The sequence below is a fragment of the Grampus griseus genome (assembly GCF_964374135.1).
Source record: "Grampus griseus genome assembly, chromosome: 2".
Classification (NCBI taxonomy): domain Eukaryota; kingdom Metazoa; phylum Chordata; class Mammalia; order Artiodactyla; family Delphinidae; genus Grampus; species Grampus griseus.
Genome location: NC_139018.1, coordinates 101,483,804 through 101,497,599, shown reverse-complemented (window position 1 = coordinate 101,497,599; position 13,796 = coordinate 101,483,804). Strand labels below are relative to the sequence as shown.

Below are 13,796 nucleotides of genomic sequence, written 5' to 3'. Positions count from 1 at the left end.
CGACAAAGCATCATCTTCCTTCTTCTGCTGACCCCTTACTCTTCTTCCTCATCTGTCTTCATGGCTGGAAATGTAGCCAGTGAGGCATTGCTTGCTTACGTCTTGTGCTTCTCTTTCTGTTTCTAAATTTTATCCTTGAAAAACCGAGAGATTAGGATTGCCTTAAGGATATCTTGAACTTTGGGGGTAGGTTGGAGTCTCTCAGCTCCAAAAAAGGACCCAGGCATGGCAAGATGGATCTTGACTAGAACCCAGTCCCAGTCCTTAACTGCTGGAGTCAAGACATCCCCACAGGTGCCACAGTCAAGGAGGGCAGGTATCTCTCATTCCCAGAAACCCATTTATACTTTTACCAGCTGCCAAGGATTCTCTCCACCAACCTGACCTACTCTGGGATGACCACGTGCAGTTTGTAATTGTGTAGGGAATGGAGAGCTGTCTGCTCTCTCTTCTGCCATATAGTTCTCTCTTACTCTGAATGCTTCATGCACTGTGGTGGATGAGGAGGGCCACAAAGGTCCCTGCTGGCTGCACTCTTGAGCTCTGCAGGTTCTCCGTGGTCATCAAGGTATATTTCCAGTTAGAACTCTGGTTTTGAACTAAGAATTTTTAAAGGAATATGTAGACCAGATCTCATCTGGATCACTAGAGCATGGGTTTTCCTGATAAGAAGCAATATCTCCTTAGTTTTGGGACCATTTGAGAGAAGATTGAAGTTGTAACAGCAATTCAAACTCAGGTGAATGTAGGTTTCTTTTTTATTTACCATAATAATTGAGTGATAAGTCTATAACTTGGGGGCTTGCGGGGGGCGAGAATGACCTTATTTTATGGACTAGGATGCTAGCTCTCACTCTTTAGACTTAATCCTTTCCTCTGACGGTATAACAGTAGTTCCATAAAAATATACCCCGATATTCATTTGTCTATAAGGTTAATTTTTACTTATGTAAACAGTGAATAATCAATTAGCCAGTATCTCCATCATTTAGAAATATTGCTTAACTCTTGAACTGGTACTTATGACTTGTCAGTATCATCAGAGCAGTGCATTCACTGGAATTCTTGATGTATTAGGTTGAACCATACAAAATTACCCTTTTTCGTAGGTCAAAAATGGTTAATTAACAGCAGTTCCATATGATTTGACTAGGTATAATGAAGCTTTGGCCAAAAATCACAAATGAGAGAGATTCTTGAGCACATGCTTATTTCCATTTTCATAGAAGATTTTACTTGGAGTCATCAGGCACTTTCTTCTGTAGATTGATAAGAAACAGTACAACAGGATCCTGGAACTCATCCAGAGTGGTGTGGCCGAAGGCGCCAAGCTGGAGTGTGGAGGCAAAGGGCTGGGCCGAAAGGGGTTTTTCATCGAGCCCACGGTGTTTTCCAACGTCACTGACGACATGCGGATCGCCAAGGAGGAGGTATCACATAGATTTTAACAGCAGCCACATCTTCCTTGGGATGGTTTCCAGGGCATTTCTAGTAGACAATATTAGAGGTTTAGTTCTTTGTATTTTATATACATTGTACAATAGCAATAAACATGGCTATGAAAATCCCCAGTTTCAAGAAAGAAGTTAGACAAAGAGGCAAGCAAGCTAGACGGAGGCCAGGTGATGTGCTTTATGATCTCAATTGTTATTAGCCAACAGAACCATCATAAAAGCCAATCACTGGTCTCAGTGATACATTGCCAACAGTTCAGTTCCCCCAAATATGGGTCATTAGGCTGTTAATCAGGAAATAGAAAGCACCCAAGCATCCTCCCGCTTCTGCAGGAGAGGACCAGTTGCAGATCAGCCACCTCTCCAGAGCGGTAGTTCTCAGTTCTGGAGCAGTGCCTGGGGGATCATGGAGAACACAGCTTTAGAACACACTGTGGAATCAAGTGCTGCCAGGCAGGGTGGGGGAGCGGAGGAGTTACACTCTAAGGGTAGACTTATGTAATCTTATTCTGGGAAAGTTTGGGATATTTTTACAGTTATGTTTTGCTAAACTTAAACATCATTTAAATGATGAAGGCAGAATAAACTTGCCTTGAAACATAGAAAACAGGTGAAAGGATGGCGAAGCAACCATGTTGGGTCAACCTATTTTATTGCAGATCTTTGGGCCCGTTCAGGAAATTTTGAGGTTTAAGACTATGGATGAAGTTATTGAAAGAGCCAATAACTCAGACTTTGGACTTGTAGCAGCTGTCTTTACTAATGACATCAACAAGGCCCTCACGGTGTCTTCTGCAATGCAAGCTGGGACTGTTTGGTAAGACCAGAGTCAGTCTCGTTCTGGCCATAACACATTCCATGAGGGTGGGAGGGGGCTTGTAATTCTCCAGACCCTGCGTGAAATAAAAGCATATGCTCTGGAAGGATGGGGGAGACCGAAGACTTCACCCTGAGAAGGGATACTTCCTATTGGTAGATCAGGAAGTCAAAGTCAATCTTAAATTATAAAACTTTCATGTGGGGAAAAAGGAATTAAAAAATAGAACTTATAAAAGAAATATCATGCCAGTGCTATTGTTTCTGTGTAAGCAGAATACACACTAACAGTACCATGTTTTCTTCTTTCAGGATCAATTGTTACAATGCCTTAAATGCCCAGAGTCCCTTTGGGGGATTCAAGATGTCTGGAAATGGGAGAGAAATGTAAGTGTCCAAAGTTGCTGGTGCCTGAAGAGAAACAGGGTTGCGAATAGCAGCATAGAGGGGCACTCAACAGCATCAGTGAATTCTCTTACTCTCATCCATTCACTAAACAAACGCTTGGTTGAAAACATAAATGTATAAGCAAAGCACACATTACAAAGATGAATAAAACACAATAATACCCTTACCTTAAGTGGGAATGGAGAAAAATTCATGTACCAATAATTCCATGTAATAGGTGCTATTATGCAAGTATGTCAAATATCTTGTTAAGTACAGAGGAAAAATCAATCAATTTTGCCTGATGAGGTCACAGAAGACTTTACAGAGGAAATAACATTTCAGTTTCTTAGGAGCAGGCATTCCAGGTAGAGGGAATAGCAAGAACAAAGGCATGAAGGCATAGCAACTACAGAATAGTCCAGACACAAAACAGAGTTTGGCATGTTTAAAACAGACGTCACCAACTGCCCACCCAGGGACAAATCTGGCTTAGAGAAATGTTTTGGTTTTTTTTTTTTTCCTTATAACATTTAAAAACCTTTACCTGACATTCAAAATGAGGAGACTTTCCATAAAAACCTAGATTTCTTGCTTATTTTCATTCCCCAAAGCAAAATTGCTGCAGCTGTGAGCTCTGCAGTTTTCCCTATTCCCCATCATGCCTGCTTCTGGGAACTGAATATTGGCTGTGTTAGTTTTACACATACCCAATTCACTCACTGTCACCTGCTCAGTGCCTATAGGATCTTTGAGTCTGGGACTGCAGAGCCTAGGGCACAGGATGCATGGAGGAGACTTGCTGAAGATACAAGTGGAGAGGTTGCTTTAAACCCAATCTCAAAGGGTTTTTAAAGGGCATACTGTGGGAGCTGAGGGGATACCAACGTTCTTATGGCCAACATTCTTGGTGTATAGAGGATGTTTTGGCAGAGATCACAGGAAGATGACCCATTACAAGGATTTTGCAATAATAGGTATTAATTAAATGCCTGCTCTGCATATGGCTTTATTCTGCCTTCTTACCTAACATTGTCTCATTTGCTTTTCACAGTGATTCTATGGGATAGATACATTTATCTTTATCTTACGGATGGTTCAGATGAGGAACTAAGGGTTGGAGTGGTTAAGTAGCTTGCCCAAGTCTCACAGCCAGTAAGTGGCAGATCTGAGCTTTGAACCTAAATTTTAGTGGCTTAGTTTCTGTGATGTCTGGCCAAGGAAGCATGGGAACCAGGTATAAGGAGTCTTCCGGGTCAGAATCAGAGCTGGGCTGCCCTCTTGTGATGCTGAGGACCTGAAAAATGGGACTGTGGCAGTGGAAAACTAGAGTGATTGCATTTGCAACTTCACATACGAATGGATTTTTAGAATTGCTTTCGGAGAATGAATGGTAGCTAGGGTCTTCCTGAGCTGACATCTCCCCTCGTCCCAAAAAACTTTCGTTTTCCCTCATTTCGAAAGGAGCTAGATCCATGTTTTCTAAATCCTGTGACTCATAAGAGGAAACATCTTCCATGCCTGTTCCCTCCGGCATTACTGAATGCATACTTTTTTGAACAAATGCTTAGTTCGCAATCAATCTGCTAAAAAGTATTGAGCACATTCATACTTTGTGCAAAGCATGATGCTTGGTCTGTAGGGGAAGGTGCAGCTCATTAAATTACTTGAAATTTTGTTGGATAAATGAAATATACAACATTGAAAGAATCAAAAGAATTCCAGAAAAGCCTGTGGAGTGGTAGAGGAATGCAGGGGTGATAGAGATCGTTGTGAGCTGGAGAAGTCCAGGAAACCATTAGATGTGATCTCTTATACTGATTTGAATTGGCCTTTAAAGGAGAGGAACATTTGAGTAGATGAGGAGAGAGGAATAGTTTTTCATGGTTGGTGGGCAAAACAGGATAGCAGTGGGGGAAGAGTTAGCAGAGGCATTGTGGGAGAAATAAGTATGGTATTTGGGGGGAAGTGCAGTGAACCCATGACTAGCACAGGGGATTTACATCTTCAGATACTGTAGCTGGTAATCTCTAGTCCCGAGCCATTAAACCATGAAGTAGATACAGCTTTGAGGCTAAGAGCAGAGTTTCTAGAATCACACTGCACAGATATGTACCCTGGCTCTACTGCTTAATACCTGTGCAGCCTTGGACAAACTATTTAATCTCACCGAGCCTCAGTTTCCTCATCTATAAAATGGGAATAATTATAGATAGTACTTACCCTACAGAGTTGCTGTTAGGATTAAATGTTAGAATCATGTATGCCAAACATCCAGCAAGATATCTGGCAAACCTTCAGAAAATGTGAGCTACTATCATCATTATTGATCAAGTAGATGACTGTTACGTAGGCAGTCCTTCTTTTTCTTAATAAATGTATTAAGAAAGGGAGAAACTGCTCTTGCTTGAACCTTTGCTTCTGGCCTTCAGTACCTCCCACTTGCTTTATAGCCAGAACCCATACCCAGTCTGGATCCTATTTGCTAAGTTATTAGTATTCCTTCAGCTTTTATAAAGTCTTCATGTACTCTAAGTATCTCTTCTTAACTTGCACATGGCCTTAACTTTCTGCTTCCACTTTTGAAGATGCATTCAACTTCTTTCATTTCCTGCCCCTGTGTTTGTGCTCTCCCAGCCTCTGAAATGTTGGGGCCATCGCCGGCTCTGGGAATGCTGCTCACATTGACTGTTACAGATCATTAACAGGGTGCATCATGGGCATAAAATACACTTGAAATAACTAATTGCTGGTTGATGGTTTCTCATCTCAGGCTAGCCCTGGACTCTCATCACAGGCAAACCTCCTACCAGGATTCGGGCTTGGGACATTGTTCAGGCGCAGTCTCTTCCTGTCAGAAACATCGCCCTCGCCTAGAAAGAAGGTCCAAGAGACAGTTTGGCTGTGTCAGAACCACACAGAACAGTGGCCTTTCTCGACTCGTCTCATGGGCACAGTAGTGATTTGGTCTTCCCAGTGCAGTTAAAAAATAATTAGGAAGCAGTGCTCTTTGATGAGACTCACTTCATCTTATCTAAATTATATGAGTCTTTGTTCCTGTTTGCCCCCAAAACATGTTTTCTCTTCCTTAAATGACCTGGAGTGGTAGGAAATGCTTCAGATAAAAGAACCTGCCCTGTCCTGGTTCCCCACTCTTCTTCTCATTTAATACAGTCCTGGAAACTCTGCTTAGCCTTCCACTTGGACAGAATTGTTTATCTCACGGCCTGCAGGCTCCATGCAGCTTTGGTCCCTGACATCTCTTTGCCTACCTCTAAGAGGAACAGGGAAGGGAAGTAGCATTTTCTGGAAATGAGCTCCAAGGAAGGCTGTTGGAGCCCCTGAGTGCTACCCCACAGAGAGCTGTGGAGAGGGCTGCCCTCTACAGGTTATCTGATGGGCTGGCCTCTAATTCCCAGGGTCAGAGACTTGGGCTGAGTTTCTCTCCGTTCTGCTTGTCCAGCTAATTCCATCTATTTCAGCCTTCCCATCCTTTTCCGTCTCATTTAAGCTCTCCTGAGACAAGGGGTCATAGAGTCCAAGCTATAAAATATGTATCACAAACCTAGGGGATGGAAAGAACGCTGTGAACCTCAGCATTTTAAAAACTAAGGACACACGCTTTGAAGACGAGAAGTGTTGTTCAGATGCTCTGAGTCAGTGTGTGTGTGCACAGCATTGCGTATGCACAGAAAGTCACCTGTAGGCTGGGAGAGGGGCTTTCTAACCCTGCCTATCTGGCGATCCACTCTCAGAGATTCTGATTTAGTAGATCTGGGCTAGGGCCCAGGACCTAGATTCTTAACAAGCTTCTGGAATGATTCTCGTGCAGGTGGTCTGGGGATGCTGCTCTGAGAAATGCTGCTGTAAGTCAAAGAAAAGGGCAGGGAAATATACACCCTAAGCAGAAATCCCTATTTGTTTTATGCGTGAGTCTGAGTGACTTCCTAAAATGGCTGGCTGAGAGACACCCAGATCTAACGTCTTACCTTACCTTTACGTATGCCGAGTTTGGTTCATCTTTGGGAATATAACCTAGTCTGGCCAAGAAGCAGGAATACAGGCTTCTAAATGTGCTGTGCCCTGACACATGGCCCCGCTGGAAAGGTGACTATACAAAGAGATTGGGGCATGTCAATAACAATACGTCTGCCTTTTGTGCAGTAGTGGACTTCTTCCTTAACTATGGAACTATGTGCCACAGAATTTAACTGGATTGAGAAAAATTTTAGTAGATTTGAGAGAAAGACCCTAGAATGAGATGGCGAAATAGCTGAAGAATCCCCATGTTAGGGATTGGATTCAGAGACCTTATAGCAGTGTTGCTCAAAGAGTGGGTCCAGTAGTCACCCATCTCATGGTCTCTTGGGCTCCTCCCTAGACCTACTGGAACAGAATCTTTGGTGGGAGATGGTCGGGAACCTACAGTTTAAGCAAGCTTCATGGGTGGTATGTGTATAATAAGGTTCAGGAACTGATGTCAGAGAGACGACTGGGTGCCAAGAGGAGGGAGAGAGTCAGCTGGAGTCATACAGCCAGTTTAATGCAGAGCTGAGTTGGCACTCCTGTCTGCCGATCCCCACCCTCAGTGTTCTGCTCCACGCGCTGCCCTGAGACTTCTCATTGGCTTTCCTTGAGGCCTGGGCCCATGGGCAGTCTTTCCTTTCATGGCAGATGTGAGTCCACTCCAACATCTCGGAGCAGGCTGTGTGCCGGCCATGCAGCAGATGGCCGCCTGGGACCCGAGAGAGGAGCACCTCCAGTCCAGAATTTTCCATTGCTTTGAGCACCCAGAGATTTGGGATCCGGCAGTCACACTCGAAAGCAAGGTTTCTAGCTCTGTAGACTTTCTTACATCCCTCACAACTTAGTTAGAGATCTGAGTGGGAGGAAAGTGGTTCAGGGTCTGCCCCACGTGTGTGCACAAGCGAGGGAACAAGAAGGGAGTAGCCACACTTCACACAGGAGGCAGATGATGTCCGTGATGAAGAGACACATGCACAGCTGCCCAAGGGCAGGAGAAAGGCCAGCGAGAGCCAGAGCTGAGCTGGTAATAAAGAGACAGCCTGGACAGAGCCGGTGAGGGAGCCACATACTGAGTGGGGCAATCTCAAGCTTATTCTTCCCATTCCTGCAAGCAGAACGGCCAGTGCAGACGAGAGAGCAGCATGCTGCCTGAGTCGCTGATGTTCTGGGGGCTGTGGGGGAGGAGGGGGGCGCGACCACTCAGGTGCCCTGGTGCTCAGAGGAGCTGCTGGCACAGCAAGGGCAGCTCTGTGTCGGGCCAGGGAAGCAGAATGAATCCTTTACAGCGGGCCTTCGCTGTAAAGCCCAGTTGCAGTAACTTTATACCTTTTATATAAGACTGTTTTTAAAAACGGCCTGTCTTAATCCTTTCTTATTCAAATATATCTCTAAGCGTTCTTTCATGTTTTTTTCTGGCAGAGATGGTCAGTCAGCAGGGTAGAACTGGGGAAGAGGGGGTAGGAAGAAGCCTGCCCCCCCTTCCTCGCTCCCACAGTTATCAAGTGCTTTCTTTCAGCCTGATGCTGTGGGCCGCATGCTAGGTTTGGGGGAGGACAGAAAGCAAGATCAGGAAGATGCAGATCGGTGGGCGAGACAGAGTACCCCCGCCCTCCCTCCTGGTATTACAGGGCTGTGGTAGAGGTGGGTACAAGGTGCTCTGAACACAGAGCAGGAGGGGCACTCCTTCTGCTGAGAACTTGAGGAGAAGCTTCACAGAGGAGTGACTTTGAAAAGAAAAGAAGAAGAAAATGTCAAGTATTTTGCAGAAAATAATTAAGAGAACATGCTTGATGTGACAATGAAATCGAGAAAAGAAAGAAAGACAAAGAGAGGTAGGAATAAGAAGGAACGAGAGAAGAGACGTGAAGGAAAGGAGCACCTCACTGCACCGTAGCAGTGAGGCTTTTCCACGTGCCAGCGCCCTTCAGGCAGTGGTCGGAGGGGCTGTTTCTCCTAGGGCCGCTGAGGCAAGTGACCTGGCTCCCCCTCCCCCCTCTCAGGCCCGGCCACCTACAGGCCCCTCAGAGGCCAGGCCGATTATCTGGTTTCTCCTGCACCCGGCCCAGCACGGTGCTGCCCCATAGTAACAGTGCAATAAATGTTCGTTTGCCTGATGACAGAAATCCCTGATCAAGGCCCCAGAGGGTGCCATGAGCCAGGAGGGGAAGTGGCCGAGGGCAGGTCGCGGGAGACAGCTGACTCACACTTCCCAATTCCTTTCCCGTCCGTGGTTTTGATTTCCTCTTTCCCCTGACTCTGTGGAGGCCGCAGATGGTATTTGTTCAGGGTTCTGTCTTTAAGGCATTGCGTGTGATCTGTACTCTTCTGTGGTGGGCCTTTGGGTATTGTTGCCGCTTATTAAACCGAAGGACCAGTGAGAAGGAATGTAGAACATCAAGCCGAGAGGACCCTCGTGGTTTTCTTTCAGGTAAAGTGGACTGGGTCTCGAGGAGAGCCATTAGAGCACAGGCACATCCTGGGCGTCCAGTGGTTGGAACAGGGTTTTTGAAGAGGAAAGCCCATGCTGAGCTGCCTGGGCCTCTGGTACCTGATACAGCCCGTTTCTGTTTTTCAGGGGAGAATTTGGTTTGCGAGAGTACTCCGAAGTTAAGACCGTGACAGTAAAGATCCCCCAGAAGAACTCTTAAGATGGCCAAGAAGGAAGGTGAAGGCCAGCCTGCACGACTCTCCCCCTCTGCTTTCCCTGTGGGGCCCAGCTCTCAGGAACCCAAACTTGATACTCAGTCCTTACTTAAGATTTAAATGACAGCAGGTAGGCCAGGCCATTCGCTGCATAAAGAAAGCAAACCAGTTGGGCGTGGTTTCTTGGCACCCTGTGAGGGATCACCTTAACAGTACCAAACATTGGGGAACGTGGGACAAAGGCACGAGGAGTAGCTGTGGGGCATACCCAGTATTTCTTTCTGGGGTGAGGGAGCTGTATTATTTGATGCCTTCTGTCACAAAGGACTTTGCTTGTGAGCAAAGGTGGCCTTTCCATTGTCTTCATTTCCCCCTTCCAGGCTCTCCCTGCTCACGCATCCCTCCCGCTCCTCCAAGGAGATCTCAGCTGAGCTCATCTGGGGCAGATGTTTGGGCCGGGAACAATTTTCCAAGGTTTTGCAGCCAAATTACCGTTTCATGTCATCCATTTCTTCAAAGCAAAACATGAAATGGTTTTAGTTAGAGCCAGACCAGACTGAAAATGCCAGGAGCTGGTACACTGCAGATGTCCTAAGGAGAAAGAACTTGGGATATTCCTGACCCAGTCTGGCTCTCTTACATCCACATATAACAGGAGTGAAAGATCAGGAGATGGAGCTCCAGCGATCATCATGTGTAGTTCACAGCCTCGGAGCTCATCACCGCATGGTTTGAGGGGGTAAGAGAGAGGGGGGTGTGTGTGTGTGCGCGTTCGCGCGCGCATCTGTGCATTTAATTCCTTCTTGAGTATTCTGGAATAAGTCGGGGTGGGTTGTTTTTCATGGATTGATCTTTTCCAAAGCTTGTCTTTAAAATCAACCAAAAACTGATCTGAGCAGGCTTGAGAATTTGGAAAAAGATAATGCTGGGTGCCTTGTAGAAATAATTCCATTTCCAATACTGCTGACAATTCATACTAAATGAATTATCTCTGCAGTTGGAATCTATAGCTTCTTCCGCCTCCCACCCCCACCCCGTCCCTGTCCCTGGTGCACGCCACCTCCCAGTCCCAGTGCTGTGGGTGTGACTTCAGCTTCCCATGCCCTAGGTCAACTGGCAGTAACCTTGGAAAATCTGGCCAGGCTCAGAGGTTTCCTTCTCCATTTGTAGAGTTCCGGTGTGCCACGACTGCCACGCTGCACCAGATCTCCACTTGTCACGCCTGTGGCTCGTCCACACACCACTTTTGCTCTTGGCCTCTCAAGGGGGAAGCATGAAGCAGGCTGGCTCCCTTTCCTCCAGCCACACGTTCCTCTTCTGCTTTCCACTGAAGGCTCCATCTCTGACATGGGCAGTGTCAGCTTCCTTTCCTTTTTCCCTCTTTCCAGCTGCCAAATCCAATTCGTTCTCTAACCTAGATGAAGATCATTTATTTAAAAGTACCAAACATAACCTAGAATATATGAAATATGGGCAACACATATATAGCCTTCTGTATTTAACGGTTTTCTGCTTTCTAACCATACCGGTTTTCTATTTATAACCCTTGACTATTCATGATGTTTTAAAGAAACCTCTCCTTGCTGTTATTGACAAAGGACAGTGGCCAGATGCCTTGAGAGATGCCACATTTCTGAGTTCTTTCGTGTGAATGTCATGCTCTCCTCCTATAGCCTGTGTCCCAGTGAACATATCCATTAACCAGCTAGTTACCTTTGAACTGCAATATAGAATGTGAAAATGAAGATTTATTTCGTTTAATTTACTTAAAAAAGAAACCTCTGTGCTAGCAATAAAGCATTTATATTGTGTACTCCTCGGGATCATTTGGCTGTGTTTATCAGTGTCTTTGTGTCACACCGAGTCCATCTAGGTCCTTCTCTCAGCCGCTGGGCTTTTCAGGTATGTTGCTGCCTCTGGATACTGAGCAGAATTTGGAGGGTATTCTTGCCATAAGGTAAACAAGACCCTTATTTCTGACACTGTTTAAAATCCAGGCATACATACAGTTCTGTGTGGCAAACAAGTATAACCATGTATGAAACATATGAAATGACAATTTTCATCCAAAGGAGCCTCTGTGAAAGCTAACATGTAGAGGAGTCTTCAGGCCTGTTCTCACAAACATGGACCACGTGATGAGAGCTCACATTCGCTGATGGCATGTATCGGTAGCTTTATTTTTATTTACCGAAGTGGAACAAAGTCAAAAACTGACAACCTGATGTAATATTTTTGCAGCTGTAGAAAGGAAGCTGTAAATGGTGACTATAGGACCAGCCAGAGCTTGTTTGCTTTCTGTGTGTTCTCAGGGTTGTGCTTTTGGAGAGCGGTTTCCACCCTTTAGACCTGCACATCCTCTCCTTCCAACCGTGCTTCCCCACCCAAGTCCTGGTCAAGCGAAGCAAAAACAAAAACTGATGACTTAGACACAAAGGAAGTGAGACCCAGGGAGAGACATGTTGCTCTGGACTGGGATTCCTTGCTCTGACTGCTGGTATCTTGTTCCTCAGAGGAACAAACTGGGCGTCGGAGAATGCTGTCCCTGGGGCATGGGGTGAACTCTGAAACGTAGGCTGTAGGCTTTCTGCGAATTTACCTCGTGTTCAATATTTTGGGCATCGGAGAGAAAATGAGAACAAGATGGACACAGAGTAATCATGTAAAAGTCCTTTGTTAGGTGCCAAGTAGATGTTATAGATAGCAGGAATCCGGAATAAGGTAAGGCATAATTTGATAGTTCTTCAGAGCATAAAGTCCCTCAGACCTCATCCATTTATGATGCTGACATAAAGGAAAATGAAGAGAGAGGGCATTAATGAAGAGAGGTGTCATTAACGAAACCAACACGGAGACACCAACTGGTGATTTGTCATCAGCCCTACATAATTACAGTCTTTTTGTTAACCCCTGAGATCTTCATTGTACCTTTTCCTCCGAAACACCCTCAGTGCATTCATATTGACAGTGTCGTTCTTTTAAATGACATTTTAGATAATAAAAGACAAAAATATTGTAATGTAGGGAGTAAAGAACAGAAAGGAACAGGGACTCTACTGGAGTGTGTCGTTAAAACAGGAAGGCACCCAAGAAAAGAGGACAGTCAGAGACAAGTGAATGGAAGAGGTGGGTTTTGAACAAGGCTTGAGGAAGGAATGTAATTTCAGTAGGCAAGGGAGCAAGAAGAAGGCAATCCTGCTCAAAGGAGTAACCTGCAGAGGCACAGAGGTGAGGGAGGCCAAGGCATGCTTTTGTGATAGGGGATGGACCAGCAAGAGCAGGTACCACGTGCCGTAACTTGGTCAGATGGGGGTCGGCCAGAGAGTTCCATGGCACTGCCCTGCCCCATGCTCCTGCCAGCCTCAGAGCTCCTCAGAGCTCACAAGTAGCACATGCTACATTCAGTTAGAAGAAACTAGAGCTGTATTTAGCTAGCTGAGGTCAGGGAGGAGGAAACTGTCCGTGTAGTAGATGTTAAAGAGTGAGTAGAATTTGGAAAGGTATGAAGAGGAGGGATAGCAAGACTGCTGGGAAAAAAAATCTCCCCACAGAATTTGTTAATGTCACATGGGCTGCATTCTTGGCAGGGGGAGGGGCACAAATAGAACAGAAATGCCCATTGTTACTTACATGTGTTTATATAGCTATTTATTCACTTTTCTAGGGGTTTTTTTTGTTGTTGGTTTTTTTTTTTTGGTTGACTAATATCCCAGAAATATTTAGTCAGCAACAACAATGCTTAAAGTATAACAGAAAAAATGAAAACAACAAAATCACATGAATTAAAAAGCAAGAGTAAAGGAAAAAACAAAACCACGGTGAGAAACGAATGCAGCCAAAATGAGACCAGAAAATACACATTCTACAAAGTCCTATCATCACTCGTCTTAGGGGAATCTGATAATCTAGTGAGAGAAGAGCCAACACCGCAGGCCAGTGATCCTAAGAAATTAACCTCCCTTCCTCCCTCCTGTACTCTCCCCTTCCCTACCTCCACAAATGTTTACTATGCCAGATGCTGACACAGGTGCTGGGATGCAGAGCGGGCCAGGCATGGCTACTGCCCTCGTGAAGCTCATGGTCTCATATGGCAACTCAGAGCCAAGAGTTGGTAGTTTGCTTTGCTATCTCGCTGTTACTCCTTGCCAGGCACATACATTCAATTTATGGAAGGATAATGTAGAACCTTTTCCAGGTCCTCTTGGTAATCCAGAGTGACAACTTTGCACACAGAAACAGCCGATTAGCAACATCGCAGAGTGAAAAGCATCAGAGGGTCAGGGAAGTGATCAGAAGTCCTCACCTGAAGTCCCTTATTGGCCATTTGCAAGTGTGTGTCTTTGCGTAAGTCACTTGACTTTCATGGGCCTCCACTTCCTCCTTTGTAGGATCCAGATGATCATTCCTGCCCTGCCTACCTCACAACGTTGTGTGAGGATTAAACAACATCATGGATGATGTATCTCTTCT

The 13,796-nt window shown here is 45.4% G+C and overlaps 1 protein-coding gene across 2 annotated transcripts in view; it reads left to right on the top strand.

The window, feature by feature from the left end:
• ALDH1A2 (aldehyde dehydrogenase 1 family member A2) overlaps positions 1-11,127 on the top strand; it is a 95,669-nt gene extending 84,542 nt beyond the window's left edge. For both annotated transcript variants that reach the window (XM_082648648.1, XM_082648647.1), the window contains exons 10-13: positions 1,266-1,430; positions 2,114-2,271; positions 2,583-2,657; positions 9,259-11,127. In XM_082648648.1, coding sequence (XP_082504774.1) covers positions 1,266-1,430; positions 2,114-2,271; positions 2,583-2,657; positions 9,259-9,331 — 471 coding nt within the window. In that variant the 3' untranslated portion in view covers positions 9,332-11,127. The remainder of the gene's footprint in view (positions 1-1,265; positions 1,431-2,113; positions 2,272-2,582; positions 2,658-9,258) is intronic.
• The last annotated feature ends 2,669 nt before the right edge of the window (positions 11,128-13,796 follow it).